The sequence below is a fragment of the Macrotis lagotis genome, chromosome 7, assembly GCF_037893015.1.
Source record: "Macrotis lagotis isolate mMagLag1 chromosome 7, bilby.v1.9.chrom.fasta, whole genome shotgun sequence".
Lineage (NCBI taxonomy): Eukaryota > Metazoa > Chordata > Mammalia > Peramelemorphia > Peramelidae > Macrotis > Macrotis lagotis.
In genome coordinates, this window is record NC_133664.1 from 127,970,328 (window position 1) to 127,988,117 (window position 17,790).

At 33.4% G+C, this 17,790-nt stretch overlaps 1 protein-coding gene across 5 annotated transcripts in view; it reads right to left on the reverse strand.

Moving 5' to 3' along the window:
* Positions 1–17,790, reverse strand: part of LOC141492991 (hyaluronidase PH-20-like) — a 37,015-nt gene that overhangs the window by 16,419 nt on the left and 2,806 nt on the right. For 4 of the 5 annotated variants that reach the window (XM_074193796.1, XM_074193794.1, XM_074193795.1 and 1 more), the window contains exons 2-3: positions 2,918–3,940; positions 2,007–2,096 (exon numbers count right to left, since the gene is read on the reverse strand). In XM_074193796.1, the coding sequence (XP_074049897.1) occupies positions 2,007–2,096; positions 2,918–3,874 (1,047 nt within the window). In that variant the 5' untranslated portion in view covers positions 3,875–3,940. Of the gene's footprint in view, positions 1–2,006; positions 2,097–2,917; positions 3,941–10,974; positions 11,109–17,790 lie in introns of those variants that run through there. The other variant, XM_074193793.1, reaches the window with a different exon arrangement.

Sequence of the window (17,790 nt, forward strand, 5' to 3'; positions counted from 1 at the left end):
ACCTTCCTAAAGTTTCTGTCCTAATTGGACTGGTCTTCTTGTTGTCTCTAGAAGACACTTCATGCATTTTCACCTCCAAACATTTATGTCACATCACTACTTTGTCTGAAACTCCCTTTACTGTTCTTTACTTATTCAAGTCTTACACAATATTTTAAGGTATAGTTCAAAAAACATACTTTTTCTCATTAAAATTGCCTGATTATGTTTGTCCACCATAATATCTCAGAAGTCTATTAACATTTCCTTTTCTGAGCTTTGTGACTTTATGTATATTGTATTATATTGAGCTATTTATTTTCTGCATTATTATCTAATTTTTCCAGATTTTTTCCTCTATTGGATTTCAATTTCCTAAAAGATATGAGTTATATTCTATTTCTCTCTGACCATCACTTAAGCTTTCTGGCCAACACTTAAACTCAGTGCTGTATATAAAGGTATTCATTAAAATATTAGTTAGTTGCTTCTATTTAAAATCAAGATATTTAAAGAAGAGACTTTATGAATAAGCTACCTTCTGTTAAAAAATGCACGGAATAGAAAAATGGAAGATCAGAATCACAAAAAAATGACTTTGAAAGCTTGAAGCCTATGTAGAATTTATTTTGAGTGTAAAAAAAAGAAAACAATTCCTTTTATTTACAATTCTGTTCTTCTATTCTACTATGTTTATTTTAATATTTAAGTTGGGAATAAAAATAAATAACATTTTAAAAATAAAAACCTTAGAGTTTAGACCCCAAATCACTGATCACAAAATCACAAAATGCAAAATATCAGAGATTAAAGGGACTTCAGAAACCCTTAAGTCCAACTCATAACTGAGCAAAAATCCACTCCTCAACATCATTGACAAGTGTTCACCTAAAATAATTTCAGTAGGCAAAGAACCACTACTTTCCAATAGCACGATTAATTTTTAAACAGCTCTAATAGTATCTCCTTAAAACAAATCTAAAGCTTTCTCTCTGCAACTTCTGCCTAACTGCAGTTCTGCCTTTGGGGACCAAGTAGAACCAGTCTCCTTATTCTTGACAGGTTGCGGTTCACTATAGGAGCTCAGTGAATGCTAGCTTATTATTGTTAGGTTATTGGTTTGGGTAAATGTTTAGCTAGTCAAATGATATATGTGATAGATGACTACAAAGTCCATCTAATTCCCTATAGTCCAGTTAATTCCTCAGAGAGCAAGTGCTTCTATACCTCTGCTATCCCTTTTGGTTTCAAGATCAATGGGGAAAAATGAATAATTCACCTACCTCTTTTCTCACTGCATGAATATAATTCCTTTGTCCTTATCACTGAAGCAGTAAAGTCCCCCATCCCATTAAGAAATCCTGGCTTACCACTGGAGCTTAATTGAATTCATTCACACATTAACATTTTACATGCTGTTACACCTTACAACATAACTCTGACAGCTCCAAAAGATAGAATTACAGAATAAAGAACTTGGAAGAGATGGAGAGAGGGGAATAAAAGAGTTGATATGGAAAAGAATAAAATTACAGGTATAATGAGAGCATACAATATTTGGGAGACACCTTGTGATACTTTGGAATCAATTGGAGATAAATAGAACCTATTATCAAAGAAAAGTGGAAAATATTCTACAAAAGAGTTGGAACTTTATTTGTTAGAATAAAAATTCTCTTCAGTCATTGTGCAAATGATCAAAACAGCTTCTTAAAGAAGAAATATCTTACTTTTCTAATACTAAAACTACAAAACCTTTTTTGTGTGTTTTAGATCCCTTTGGCTATCTGATGAAAACTATGTACTCCTGCTCAGAGTAAAGTTTTTAAATGCATAAAATAAAACACGGGATTACAAAGAAAACCAATCATATTGAAAAACAGTTATCAAAAAAACTATCTTTAATGGAGTGACACTAGGTTAAAAATCTGTTACAGAAACAAAGAACTTAGCATATGTTCAAAGAATTCTATTATATGACTTTCACAATAATGAATTACACAGAATTTCTCACCAACTCAATTTACCTGGCTTCGTGTAAAATTTAGACTTCCCCACATTATTATTCCAGAGACACCTAAGGCAACAGATTCTCCAATAGTATTTACAAGGTCATCCTGAAAACATTAATAATAGAGATAAGTCGAATAAAGACAAAACAAAAATATTTTACAAAGAATAGTAGAAACAGATATAAATAGATTGACATCACAATTATATTAAGTACTCTTTTAATATGTATTATATCCACCAAAAGAATGTAAGTTTCTTGAGGACAGTTAACTGTTTTTCATTAGACCATAGAATCCTTGATTTAGAATTGAATATAACCTTTTTGGTCCAAAAACCTTCATTATATAGATGAAGAAATGTAGCAAGGTTGGTGGTTTAGCATTGCTCTCACATGTATTTAAGAGTCAAAATTCAAATTCAGATCCTGTCTATCACTCTTACCACCAATGAATAGTTACTTGTACTGCGCCTTGAACTTAGTAGGTACTAATAAATATTTATTAAATAAATGTAGTATTTCCTGCCACCTCCACCAAGTTAGTCATGAGTAAACCATGATTTTGTTATAATTATTAATGATTGATAACAATATTTTACAATAATTTCTCATTTAATTCATATTTCATACTTTCTTACTGTACAATTATTTCTCATTTGGAGGGCTACCTTGTATATTCATACATACATATGTGTTAGTATATGTTTCTATAATTGCTTAACAAATTTACAAAGATCTAACAATATTAAACAAAACTTTTAAAACTTCCATTTTTCCCTTTGTGCCAAATAATGGCACTAAAAATCCTACACATGTCCTCAAAGTCTATAAAATCCTAAACTCTTATGCTGAGTTGAACAGTCTTTTAAAAATAAATTTCAAGTACTACCACCACCAGTCTGTCAGGCTTTATCATGGTTTACTCACCTCAGAAAGATATTGAGATGAGGCATCTTCAAAAACTGGACGCATGTATACAAAAATTGGAAGAGGCTTATTGATATTGACTACTTGAGAAACCCGAATGGCTTCCTTAATACGATTACGTACAAATAAATGAATCTTATGAGAATTCTTTAGCTTCTTGGATATATAGATGGATGGGAAAAGTGCAGTGCTCTCTTTCCACAACCAATTCAGCTCATTGTTTCTTGCTATTTCTATATCAAAGCAATTTCCATTGTAATTGGAGCCCTTATAATAGTTATAACAATCAGGAAAAAGGTAATAGCCCCATAAGTGATTAGGCCGCAGGGATTTCCCCAATCTTAACGTCTCTTCCATAAAATTCCTTGCAGCCTTTTCAAAACCTTTTTGGGCAGCCTTATGGGCCTCAATATCATTTAATTTGATATTTAGTTGATGAATCAGTTCAATAGACCGAGTCCGATAAATTTCTTTTGGTTTCCAGTTTCTTACCCAATTAGGCCTCCAGTTTTCCCAGTCAATAACCACCAAACCAAATGTATCTTTTTTTGGAATATAGTAGATAATATCTTTCTTTGCTTTGGCTAAATGATTCTTTAAAGATGCTAATTGGGGGATCCCTTCATTCCGAGCTTCACCTGTTATTTCATTTATATAAGGATAGTAGCCAAGCCTATCTGTGTAAAATATTGTGATATTCTGATCTATAGCTTTCCTGTGAGTGCTTCCAACAAAGGAAAAGAGGCTCAGATCCAATGATAACTTAAACTTCTCAACACACTTTTCCGTGGGAGCATTCCAACCCATGATAAAAGGGAGACCTGGGACAACAGGAGGTGCACGGAAAGCCAGTACCATATAGTAAGGAAGCAAAAGGATGACAAGCACTATGTAGTATGTTCTGCTGCAGATCACATAACTGCCAATGAAAATCTGGGAAATTGTTTGTATTTCCATTGCAGAATCACCACCAAATTCACTGTGCTTCTATTTCCTTTGGGTTAGCTGATGTTTCAGACAAACCTAAAAGGTAAGAGAACAGAAAGGTAAATGCCAGCCACTAGAAGTGGTGAGTTCGTATGAAGGTCACACTATGCTCTGATATTCAATTTCTTACTTCATGAACATTTTTTGCAAATTGTTTCATATATTATCAAAAAAACTTCATCAGCTATGTTTGAGCATCAGTGAATGAATGCTTTGCTGACAATCTCTCAGACTTAAAAAGAAGACCTTTCTTAAATATTAGAACGTGAAAAAAACAAATTCTTGGGGCGGCTAGGTGGCACAGTAGATAGAGCGCTGGCCCTGGAGTCAGGAGTACCTGACTTCAAATCCAGCCTCAGACACTTAATAATTACCTAACTGTGTGATCTTGGGCAAGCCACTTAACCCTATTTGCATTAGTAATAGCATAAGTATTTGGATTCATTCTTATTTTCAACCATATATAGGGACTTTGTCCTATGTTCAAAATTTGAATGGCAAATTCTTGAAAGCAGAGCCTCCGTCCATTTTCTTATTCTCTCAAGGTAGCTGAGAAACCCTCCCTAGGAAAAAAAGTTAGCTGGGAAACTCCCCTAAACAATTAGAGAGGTATATAAGACCTATTCATTTTCTGGGGTAAGAAAGGCACCTCCTTGGTAAACAATATAAATATGCTCATTGGTACCAAGTTAAGACAATAAAAAACTCTTTTCAATGTCTAGGGTAGACCACTGGAATTGCAAGCATTTTCTTCCCCTAGAAAAATAAACCTGAATTCAAAATAGATAATTTGAAAACTATATCTTTCTCCCTATATTCTCCCTTCTAACCCTTTAAATAATTAACATCCCCCAAAATTAAAAAAACAGGGGAGGGGGAATGTAGTTTGGGCTTTTGGTCCATATCCCTAATTCTACATGGTCTTTGAAAACATGAGAAAACTTTAACAATTGATGCCTGATGTTCCTGAGGTTGAATTTTTCATTACTCACAAAAAGTCTCCAAATATAGATTCTTACAACTTCCACAAACAAATTTTAACAAAGGTTTGTTTAAATAAATAAAAGTCTATCTAAGTTTATGGACTGTTTCCAGTCTACCTTTGTGTTTGCAAAGAATAAACTAATAAAAGTCAAACAAATGACTAATAGCCAATTAAAAAAATAAATGGGGAAAAGAAGGAAACAAACTTTACCTCCAAAAAAGAGAAAGTATTTGTAATAAACCACCAAGATAATAATTGTGGCAAGATATACTCTATGGCCCAGGGCTCTCTGCTGACATGGATCATAATAATAGCATGTCTATAGTGCTTTAAGATTTGCAAAGTATTTTACATATATTATCCCACTTTATCTTCCCAATAACTCTATGAGATAGATGTTATTCTTATCCTCAGTTTAGAGATGAATAAACTAAGTACTTAGAGAAGTTAAAGGATTTACACAAGTACCAAATATGTGAGGTAGGATTTGAATTTGGATTTTCCAGACTTAAGGTCTAACACACTGTCCACTTGGTCAGTAAAGTGCTACATTCCCTTTGGCTCATTGTTCCATTCCAGAATTGACTCTAGAAAATCTCTAAACATAACTTTTATATATAACTTCCATAAAAGTGGATAACAGGATTTCTATCTCCATAAAAGTACTCATGTTAGCAAATACATATCAGAGAGATAGCCACCTTTCTTTTGTAGGATCATAAATTTAGTACTGGAAGGCAATTTAAATGCCATTCAAATTTCACCTAATGAGTTAAGCTGTGACCTTCAAGCTCTAAATCTAAAATTCCTTTATTTTAAAAAAATGTCATTTTACAGATAAGGAAATTGAGAACCAAAGAAATTGAACATTTAACCTTTTAAGAAACAGTAAGTGACAAATGTGAGATCTTAACCCCACTCTCCCTGCTCCCAGGTCTCTTTGCTTTGCACAGTTTTGCAGAAGGCAAAGTACATATACAGGAACCTATAAACAAATACAGAAGATAAAGCCTTCACAGAAGCCCGTGAATTTTTCCTTGAAAAATGGGATCAAATTAATAAAAATCACAGTGATGCTGTTAAGGCTTTGAAGGTATGTTTAGGACACTGGGAAATAGGGATTTGTATTAACCTAGAGGGCAATACAGTTTGTTCACTGCAGGCTTGAATAGTCCAAATAATTGCTGATCTTAAGAGTAGCTACACAAAGGCAACGATGAAGATCCCGACTCCTTCACCTTTAGGCTGCTGTACTTCTATAGCTCCAGGAGACATGAGGTTAATTCTTTCTCTCTAATAGTCATCTATACAAAGTCATTATGCATATTCCCTCTACACTCACTTCAAGTCAATATAGTTAACACAGTGCCTGGGCAGCTATATCCAACTCTCTGAGATCCCATTTTGGGTTTTTCCTGGTAGTTATTGGAATAGTCACTATTTCCTTCTCGGGGTCATTTTACAGATGTGGAAACTGAGGTAAATGAGTTGAAGTCACTTGCCAGGGTCACCCAGCTATTAAATATTTGAGGTTGGCTTTTAACTTATGAATAGTATTCTTCTTCATTGATTCCAAGCCCATTAGTCTATCCCCTGCACCACCTAGCTGCCCACCTGGAAGTTTAATAAATACTCCCTAAGATGAAAACCAATTAGAAGTTAGTTGTCTTTGTTTCACTTAATTCATCTTCATCTGTTACAATCCCTAGTTTCCTTAATAACTCAGCCCTAGAGCCATCTTCTATATGCTTTGTAAGATCATCAGTGAGGAGACAGCTAAGTGGTGCAGTGATAGAGCACTAGCCCTGGATTTAGAAGGACCTGAGTTCAAATCCATCTCAGATACTTAATAATTACCTAGTTGAGTGACCTTGGGGAAGTCACTCAATCCCATTGCCTTGCAAAAAAAAAAAAAAAAACCAAAAAGTTCATCAGTGAGGATAGTAAAGGTATCTAATTCCTGAGAAAGCTTACAAACTTTCTACCAAAAAATGCAATTACCCCATAGAGCCAAGCAAGACATTATACTCTCCCAATTTAGTGAAATTAGACCTCAGATAACTTGACAACACTCTTGATTGTCCTTAATGAAGGGAGTAATAAATATTTCCTCTCTTTTCTCCATTTGTTCACAATTTCAAACTTTTTCTAGTAGTCAAAAAGTTATAGTAATATTGATTAGTCTAGGATTATCAAAATTTATTCGGATAAATTAAAATACCTTGAATCTAGGAACAAAGAATTAGAGCGCTTATCTTTCAGTAGTTGATATTTGCAAAAATTTCTGAAATGGTCCTAGTTTTCAGTGGAAAAATGCAATTAGATAAGATTAGGTATCTAATATATTGGCCCAGGAATATAAAAGTCTAATTAGAAGAGCTTTCTCCTCTCAAAATAATGTAATTCTTATCAAATGAAGAGATTTTAAATGCTTATTCAATGATCCTTCAGGTTATTCCTCTTGTCAAGTCAGTAACCATTTATTAAGACCTTGTATTGTCTCCTCTATATGTTGCCTTCATCTCATACTAAAGCCTATATCCCTGGGGCAGAGAGTCTGGAGACTCAGTTTCAGAATTCAGAGGAGGTTGACACCCTTATTCCCCTCACTCCCCCCCCCCCCCCAACTCTCTAGCATTAACCTTATATGAGTATCCTAGGGCCTGGCTGGCTCTCAAGTCATAGGATATCATCTTACCATACCTCAGTTGAAAGTATGCTTTCTATTGTTTTTCCCCAGAGGCAAAAATTCCTAACTTTGATCCTCAAGCAAGCTCAGTCCTCAGTTGTCCAAGTGGGAAAGTATCAGCCCAGTCCTACTCCCGTAATTTTCCAATAGCAAAGATTAATTTTTTCCCTAAAAGGTAACAAAACTTTATCTAGCACTTGCTCTCCCTGCCTTTTCCTGATCCCTCTTAAAGCTAATCCCTTCTGTCTATTGATTATCTCTGATTTATTTTATATGTATACATAGATATGTGTGTGTTTGTATATATACAAACACACACACACACACATACACAGAGGTGTTTGCAGAGTCTTGCTTTCATTAGTGTGAGCTCCATAAGCACTTTTTTCTTTCTTTGTATCCAATATTTAGTACAGAATAAGCATTTAAGAAATGCTTGCTTCATGACTAGCTAGTTAAGTATGGAGAGATCTCCATGGAGCAGGGAGTAGACTCCGGTCCATATAAAACAACTAGTTCAATGACTGCAGGAGAAGACTTCTTAGAAGGGTAAGAAAGTTGACAAACTGCATTTCCTGACTCTTATAGTCTGTGCTACAGAAAATGAACTGACAGCATCATAAGGTTAAAAGTGAATTAATCCATTATAGTCTTCAGGGAAGTATAGAGGCAGCTAAGGAGCTGGTGGTCAAAAAAGAGTTGGGATCTCTCTCCTGATCAGGTAGAGTGACAGATCACACCCAAGAACCCAACTAATGATCTCCAATCCAGAAAATGTATATAGTTCCTATAGATATCAGAACCATAAAACAGGAGAATGAGAAAAAAGTTATGGAGAAACTTGGGAACACTCAATATTTTTAAATATAAAATATTTATAATATAAATATAAATAAATATATATATAAATTAAATAAATAAATATAAATATAAAATTTTAAAATATAAAAACCATGATTATTCCACTACTGCTCTCTGTAGAAAGGTGTTCCCTGCCCTGACAGAACAGAAGGTGAACAGACCTTCTTCACCTAGGGGATGGGTTATTTGCATGTAAATTCAAACAGAAACATCTCCAAAGCACATGATCAAATTGAACCTATACTGAGCATGGTCTGCAGCTCATTTCTATAAGCTGGAAAAGCTATTATAGAACTCTTATAATCACTTGCCTCTATTAAGGGTTAGAAAGGGACCATCCTCCAAAGATTTGTGTCTTCTGATGGGGGGAAAGTTAGAAATTAAATTAAGAACATGCAAAAATTATTTGGATCCAGCTTTTAATCCATTTAAGGCATTTCAATTCAATAAATATTTATTGTCAAGAAATTCAATTGTCTAGGAACAAAACAATGAATGTGAATACTCTATCCCATACACCTTTTTTAAGTGATTCTATTCTAAGCTATTTAGGATTGTCAGTACTATGATTTTATTTATTAAAATTAACAAGGTAATGTTGTAGTAGGGGTATATCTTCATACTTTGTTCTGAACAGTTCCTGTACCATCCCTTAGAAATCTCAGCTTTTCCTATGGAAACAATTAGCATTCCCATGTAGATGACTCCCATATCTACATATCTAGCCTTCAACACTTTCTGGAGATATCTAGTAGATATTTTCCCCAGGATATTCCTTGGAGAGATCAACATCAAGATATCTAAAACAGAACAAATTATTTTTCTCTCTAAATACCACCACTCCCTTCTACCTTACTTCTACTGAGGTCATTATCATTCTTCTAATCATTCAAAGAGTCAGCTCTCCCCCTCTCACCCTTTCCACTCAATCAGTTGCCAAGTCTTCAACTTTTATCTTTACAATCCCTCTCACATGTATCCTCCTCTCTTTACTCAGCAAAAACTCCCCAGTTATGCTTCTTATACCCCTTGTCTGGACTATTGTAGTTTTCTTATTGGAGAAAGGGAAAGGGAATAAGCCAACTTTATATTGTCACTTGGATTTTCCTCTTTCCCTTTTAAAATCAGATTAGCTTCTAAGTTATCTATTCTATGAGTTTTTTAAAAGTAGTTCATAGTTATTATTTCAATGAGTTTTTTTGCTCTTAATTTTGTTGATCTTGTTTTTATTTTTAGAATTTCCATTTTTGTGTTTAGATGGAGATTTTTGATTGATTACAGGCATTATGTTAAACAATTTACAAATGGTTGCTTGATTATTGTTCATTGTCTTGCTCAGATTCCTCCATCTCTGAAAAAGAATCAGAAAGGCTAGGCAATGTTAAAAAAAATAGGGTTTTTAATTTGATGCATCTAAGATGCTAAACTAAAATTATCCCAGGGAGTTTGGAGGAAGAACAAGAGAAGGGCTACAGAACAGTCTTCTGGTCTCTCATACTTGGGTAGCAACCAAACCCCACCAAAGTTGGATAGCTCACAGACTCCAGACACTGGAACTAGAACTGACAGAATCAAAGTCATATCAGAGAAGAAACAATAGAGAAAGAACATAACCAGGGTTGTTACCAGGGAGTCACAGTCATGGTCATCAGACTATAACAGGAGGAGGGAGTTCATAATATGGCCTAGTGCTAAACTGGGATATCTCAGATTCAAGGCAACTCAGAAGTCAAGGAAGCTCAGGTGTAGCAAAATAAGGAATGAAATTCCCTCAAGTGAGTCTAATTGGTCCCCACCTACTAAGGTATAGGAAAAGAAATTCCAAACAGCTAGGAAACTGTCTAGTTTCAAAGGTTCATAGCACAGAAATTGGAATTTCTAGATTAAAAAAAAAAATATATATATATATATATATATATATATCTCTGAAAAAAAGAGGGTTTGTTTTTGTCTTTTCTTGGATTTAACATAATGACAAGCATTTCAAACAAGCCATACAAACACATCCATCATGAGTAAGGGCAACCAGTATTCCTGTTCTTTGTCCCTTGCTTTCTATTCTTTTCTATTCCTGTTACAACTTTCTAGAGGAAAACAAAAAAGCCTCACCATATCCCACACACTGTCATAGATCAAATATTAAGATTCTAAGCAAATAATATTAAAAACAGAATGCATATCCAATAACATTCAATTTCATTTCCTCAAATGCTCTTTCTTTGCTGCTCCTTCCTTTACTGGATCAAAGATTGTGACATCCAGGACAGAATCTTTTAAAAATAACTAAGAAGACATACACCCATTTGTTTATCAGTGTTTCTTCAAATAACCGGGCAAAAGTAGTTTCTCATAATTTCATCATTTCATTCTCTTGATGTGAATTCTCTTTCCTTCAACTTTATCTTGGCAATTGGGCTTTTTTTCTTTTTAAAATCAAATTAGATGGGGGCAGGTAGGTGGCACAGTGGATAAAGCACCGGCTCTGGAGTCAGGAATACCTGGGTTCAAATCCAGTCTCAAACACTTAATAATTACCTAGCTGTGTGGCCTTGGGCAAGCCACTTAACCCTGTTTGCCTTGCAAAAACCTAAAAAAAAGAAAAAAAAAGTCAAATTAGAAAAAAAATCAAATTAGCTTCTAGATTATCTATTTTATTATTTTTAAGTAGTTCCTAGTTATATTTATTATTTCAATGGGATTTTTTCTTTTAATTTTGTTGATCTTATCTTTAATTTTTAGAATTTTTGTTGCTATTTAGGTGAAGATTTTGATTTGTGACTTTTTAAAGTTACATGTCCAAAAGAATTGTTCTCTCTTTTGTTAATAGTAATAATAGCTAATGTTATATAGTATTCTAAGGTTTTCAAAGATTTTAACATATATTCTCAGCATATCAAAGAAAATTTTCAGAAATATACATTTCCTCTAAATATTGCTTTAGTTGTATCCCAATTGTTTCAATATATCATCTCATTGCTGTCATATTAGCTAGTTTTCCTTTTATTTATTCTTTTTACTCAACAGCTCTTCAGTATTAAAGTTAGTCCCCATTTTAGCTTGAGTCCTTGAAAGTCCCCTAATTGATTATAATTTTTCTGTTGTGGTAAGCAAAGGATGTTCAATATTTTCTATTTTCTGCATCTATGAACAGATGAGAAATTAATATATCCCTTTCTATTAACATTCAATTATCAAATATTCCCTAAAAGAGAAGGAAAAAAAGACAAGATAGATTCACAAGGGAACATTATTTAACACTTAATGAATAATTAAAATGCTATTTTGAATACTATTTACAAAAAAATGGAAAAAAGAAAAGATCGTATCAACAAATACAGTCTTGTTAGTTAAAACAGGAAGAGAAAAAACAAACTATTGAACACTATATCTAAAAAAGTAAACACTTTTGAATAAAATATTATCAAAGAGGCTACAATTTTTAATAAGTATACACTATAATCAAGTTGGGTTTCTACTAGAAATGTAAAGTTAGTTCAATATTAGAAAAACAATAAATATAATAGACCATATCAAGAACAAAAACACCAGTAATAATCAAATTATATCAATAGGGTCTTTAAAGGTTTTTGAAAAACATACAATACCCACTTCTGTTTAAAAAAAATTTAAAACAGGAATAAATATTATATATATATATCTATCTAACAAAAATAAAATAATAAATATATAAAACTAAAAGATCATATATATGTATGTGTCTGCATATACACATACACATATACATATATGTGTATGTTTGCATATATGTATATACACACATATATATTCATTTCATTAAGATTTGGGTAAAACAAAGCTGTCTGTCATCACCATTTTTATTGATAGATTTCTGGAAGCTCAGTCAGTCAATTAATAAACATTTATTAACCATCTGCTATGTCCCAGACTGTGGACTAAATGTCTGAGGATTTAAAGAAAGATAGAAGACAATCATTATCCTCAAAAAATTCACAATCAAATGGGAGAGACTAAGTGCAAAGAAATGTACACAAACATCTCATGTATAGGATAAATTGAAAATAATCAGCAGAGGAAAGACATTAGAACTGAGAGATTGGGGCGGCTAGGTGGCATAGTGGATAAAGCACCGGCCTTGGAGTCAGGAGTACCTGGGTTCAAGTCCAGTCTCAGACACTTAATAATTACCTAGCTGTGTGGCCTTGGGCAAGCGACTTAACCCCATTTGCCTTGCAAAAAAAAAAAAAAAAGAACTGAGAGATTAGGAAAGGCTTCCTATAGAAGGTAATATTTTATCTGGAATTTGAGAAAAACTAAAGAAGCTACAACAAAACTAGGAAAAAGAAATAGAGGGAATAAATACAAAGGAAATGAAATTATCAAAATTTGCAGATAAGTTACATAGAGGGCATCAAAGATTTAAATAAAAATTAATTAAAGAATTCTTAACTTCAACAAAGTAGTAGGATGCAAAATAAAGTCACATAAATCAATCTTTTCATAAATGTCAAAAAAAATCCAATAGAAAGAAATAGAAACAGAAGTCCCATACAAAATAACTACAAAATGTATAAAATATATATATATATATAGAAATTACATGAATATATTTACCAAAAACTCTTAATAAAATAGACACACCTTACTAATTGGGGAGATGTTCATTATTGAAAACTTGGACACTGCCAGTGTCCAATTTATATCAAATTATAATACTTATCTGTTAGTATTTATGTGTCAGCTAGGTGGTACAGTGGAAACTTATCATTCAATCAGTCTCATCAATAAGTATTTATTAAGCAGCTACTAAAGTCAGTCACTGTATTAGAACTTGGAAATACAAAGGTAAAAATAAAATAATCTTTGTTCTCAAGAAGTTTGCATTCGATTGAGATAATCATTTATATAAATAAGTATATACAAATGCAAGTTAATTATAAGGGTGGAAGGGAGGTTATTAACAGCTGTGAAGATCAGAAAATTTCCTTGTCTGTCATTTGAACACACAGTTTCAAAAGAAACAAGGAATTCCAATGTGATGTTGAATTCAGCTTCAGTAGGAGTGGATTATGTACCTACGTGTACAAAGCATTGATCAAAGTTTAGTATAACTCTTCCTTGTGACAGTAGATAGTATGATCATTTGGCAACAGTTGGTTGATACTCATAGCCCTGGAAAACACCTCAGTTTTAAATCAACCTATTTGCCTCTAAGAACTGTTCCAAAGTCAGGTAAACAGCCATTCCATTATTTTTAATGTCCAATGACAGGAAATTCTATAATCTCCTCAACATTTCAGTAATGTCATTTATTAGACTAGTTTCACAATAACTAGGAATTACATAAGATAAATTAAGTCCATCCATGGGTCAAAGCAAAACCTAAAAAGGCATTAAGCTGATTCATTAAAGGGAAAGGGAAAGGAGAACAATGAAGAACCAGGAAACACTGATCATAAATCAGATTAACTAGGAGTTAGCTTAACCGAGATTTATCCCATCTACATCATGCAAGACCAGCTGAAGGTTGGAAGCACACCTGTATTTCTTATTTGACTTCAGAACTTTCGAGTCAAATCACCTTCTTATTGAAAACTTGGAAGCTTGAATAAAAAGAAAAGAAAAAGAAATCTTTATCTGGTCAACTTGTTTCACATAAATCACTACTTTGCTAAATAGCGTATAAAACAAGACTGTTGGCATCGCTATATGAACCAAAAGCAAACACCCTCCCCCCCCAAAAAAAAACAAGAGATTTAGTGAAAAGGACCTGAAGTCAAGAAGTCTTGGGTACACTCTAAAATGACTTTAGGCTTAAGTCTTGGACATGAAATCCAAGTTAGAGTAATTTTTTTCTCTTATTTTTATTTCTTTGCTCAAACAGAGTAAAAGGAAAGGTAGCAATAGTAAGAGTCATTTGTCAGGGCAGTTAGGTGGCACAGTGGTTAGAGTACCAAAACTGGAGTTAGGAAGAGTCTTCCTTCCTGAGTTCAAATCTTCCCTCAGATACTTACCAGCTGTATGACCATGGGCAAATAACTCTACCTCAGTTTTCTCATCTGTAAAGAGGGCTAAAAAAGAAAATGGCAAACCATTCCAATAGGCATCCTCAAATGGCATCACTAAGATTCAAACACAACTGAAATGACTAAATAGCAAGGAATTTGACAGTTATACAGAAATTATTAGACAATACCTGGTGAAAAGAGATTGAATTTGTAAGAGTTGGCAAACAGCTACATAAATCTCATGATAAATATTGACAGTGTCTTAAAGACTATCTGTATATTGCAGGGATTGAATATTAGAGAAACTAATATAAACCCAGAAATATATGAACAGCAAAGTAGGAACATAATGTCCATTACTTTCTTTTTTAAGTCTTTATGGGCAGTGAGTAAATGATGCTTATAGGAAAAATGATGATGACATATTAGTTGAATATATAGGTATGGAAAATTATCCATGATCTCAGTCCTGCTATTGCCATTGTTCCCACTATGATCCTCCTCATCCCTCTAACTAACTTCCAAGGAAGTCCTACTTGGAATACCAAATATACTAGTGGGAAGCAAACCAGTTCTAGTAGAAAACGAAGTGTCCCAAAAGTAAGGCAGATCTGGAATCTAATGTTATTTACATACACTTATTAGGACTAAGGTTGAACTTCAGTTTTTTCAACTAATGCAAAGAAGCAACATGATATGATAGAAAGAGTCAAAATACCTGGATGAAAATTTCCACTCCAATACTGACTAGTTATATGTTTCAGCATCACATTGAATTCAACATCACACACACACACACACACACACACACACACACACACACACATACACACACAGTTTCCAATCTTTATGACTATTGTCAACTCATTACCCTCTTAGCTTTCTCACATTTTATATGGAGATAATAATTTTTGTACTGTATACCTAAGAAAACTATTTAGTTCACTTCAAGAAACACTTATTAAATGATTTGCTTTGTCTTATTTTTTTAATGGTTTTATTGTTTTTTTAACATTATCAGAGTTTTTTCCATGGTCCCTCTACTGTCCCTTCCCAAAGAGCTATTCTATATAACAAATAGTATTCAAAAGGTTTTCCTTTTCTGTTTTTTAACAGAGAAGAAAAAATCAGCATAACTGATCAATCAATCAATACATTTAAAAAAATTCTAAAAATATATGCAATCTGGGGCAGGTAGGCGGTGCAGTCAGGCAGACCTGAGTTCAAATCCAGTCTCAGACATAAGCTGTATGAACCTGAGCAAGTCTTTTAACCTTAATTGCCTACACATTCACTTATACACAGATATACATGTGAGTATATATGCAATGTGACTGTATAACCTATACCAAATTTTTACCTTCTCAATGAGGGAAGGGAGGAAATGAATTTGAAACTAAAAATTTTTTAAATTAAATGTCAAAAATTATTTTTAACATGCAATTGGAGGAAATAAAATATTAAATAGATAATTAAAAATAAAATGTATTCACTGTACAACACATATACCACTTTATAAATGTTTGTTGTGTGCAGAGCATTGGGTGAATCACTGGAATATTTAAAACTTAGGAGGTCTCAGACCTGATGGAACTGTATGGGTAGATCTATGAACTTATATTTTCTTTTTTCTTTTTTTTTTTTTAGGTTTTTGCAAGGCAAATGGGGTTAAGTGGCTTGCCCAGGGCCACACAGCTAGGTAATTATTAAGTGTCTGAGGCTGGATTTGAACCCAGGTACTCCTAACTCCAGGACGGGTGCTTTATCCACTATGCCACCTAGCTGCCCTGAACTTATATTTTCAAGAGCAGACAACTAGGCAGCACTTTGGGCCTCAAGGCCTTGGAATAAAATAATCATCAGAACTTAGTGACTGAGATCTAGGCCACCCTGGAATCAGAACACTAGAAGTACTCTGAGTCCATCAGGAAAAGGGATCTAATTCTGACAAATTCCACTTTTCAGAGTCAATTCAATGATATTTTTTTCACCCTACCTTCCTTTGTTCTTTCCCCAGCTTATTCTCCCTGATGTTATCTAAAAGGTTGCCTCAGGTCCTACTGGGCTGATTCTCACTCAGTGGAGGTCTGCAAAGCAGGGCCTAGAAGACTACCTGTCAAGCAAGTAAGAGAGAGGATTCTTCCTCAAGTTAAAATAGGATTAGATGATTTCAGAGGACTCCTCAGTTCTGTGATGCTGATTCTTTTTCTGAGCTCTAAATCCTTAAGATAATAGATTACACTAAAAAAATATTTTAAAGTTTATAAAGTATCTCGTATATTATCATATTTGATTTTTGAAACTGCTTCATATTTCTGGCAGTACAAAGATTTTGTTTTCCACTATAGTTCCTCTAGTCTTATCATAGTCTTAAGTTTCATTTCATTCAAATATGGAGATAATAGGGACTCAGTCAAAACGAGTAGGGCCAACAAGTGTCCAGTTTCCAAAGGAAGCATTTTTTTATCCAAAGAAATAAAACAATAAAATAAGCACATTTAAAAAAAATTCCTATTAGCACAAAATTTTCTAAAACAATGAAGAATATTATTATTAGTTAACTCAAAAGTATTTATTAGACACCAACTAAATGCCAGGCAACAACTATTCTAAAAGCACTAAAAATAAGGTTAGGGATGGGGACTGGACCAATGTTTTTTAAATATCTATATATTAAAAATCCCCTCTGTCAATTCTAGTTGGTGAATTTCTCTGTAATTGATAAATCTTAGAATCTTAGAAAATTGCCCAGAACAATGAGATTATTGATTAATAAACTAAGCTACCTATCTCAAGCAAATGGACAATAGTTTCAGAAGAAACACAAATTAATTCCCAATACAAATTTGGAAAAAACTCCAAATGCAATAAGAAATCATGCAAGAAGAATGCCTAGTAAGTTGGTAGAGGGTCTGATTAAGAAAAAAAAAATGTAGATTTCTGATCACTTTATTTAGCATCAGCTCATTTAAGTTTTTCCAGGCAGAAGTGAGAAAGAACATTGTACACATTAACAGGTACATGGTATAATAATCAACTATTATGGACTTAGTTCTTCTCAGCAATACAGTGATCTAAGACAATTCTAAAAGACTTGTGATGGAAAATGCCATCCACATCCAAAGAAAAAACTAAGGACTCTGAATATAAAGCGTACTATTTTCAATTTTTAAAATTTGTTTTGTTTTTTCCCCTCTCATGGTTTTTCCCCTTTTACTATGATTCTTCTTTTGCAACACGACTAATGTGGAAATGTTTAACATAGTTGTATATGTATAACCTATATCAGATTACTATTATTATCAAGGGAAGGGGGGAAGGGAGGAAGAGAGAAAAATACGGAACTCAAAATCTTACAAAAAAA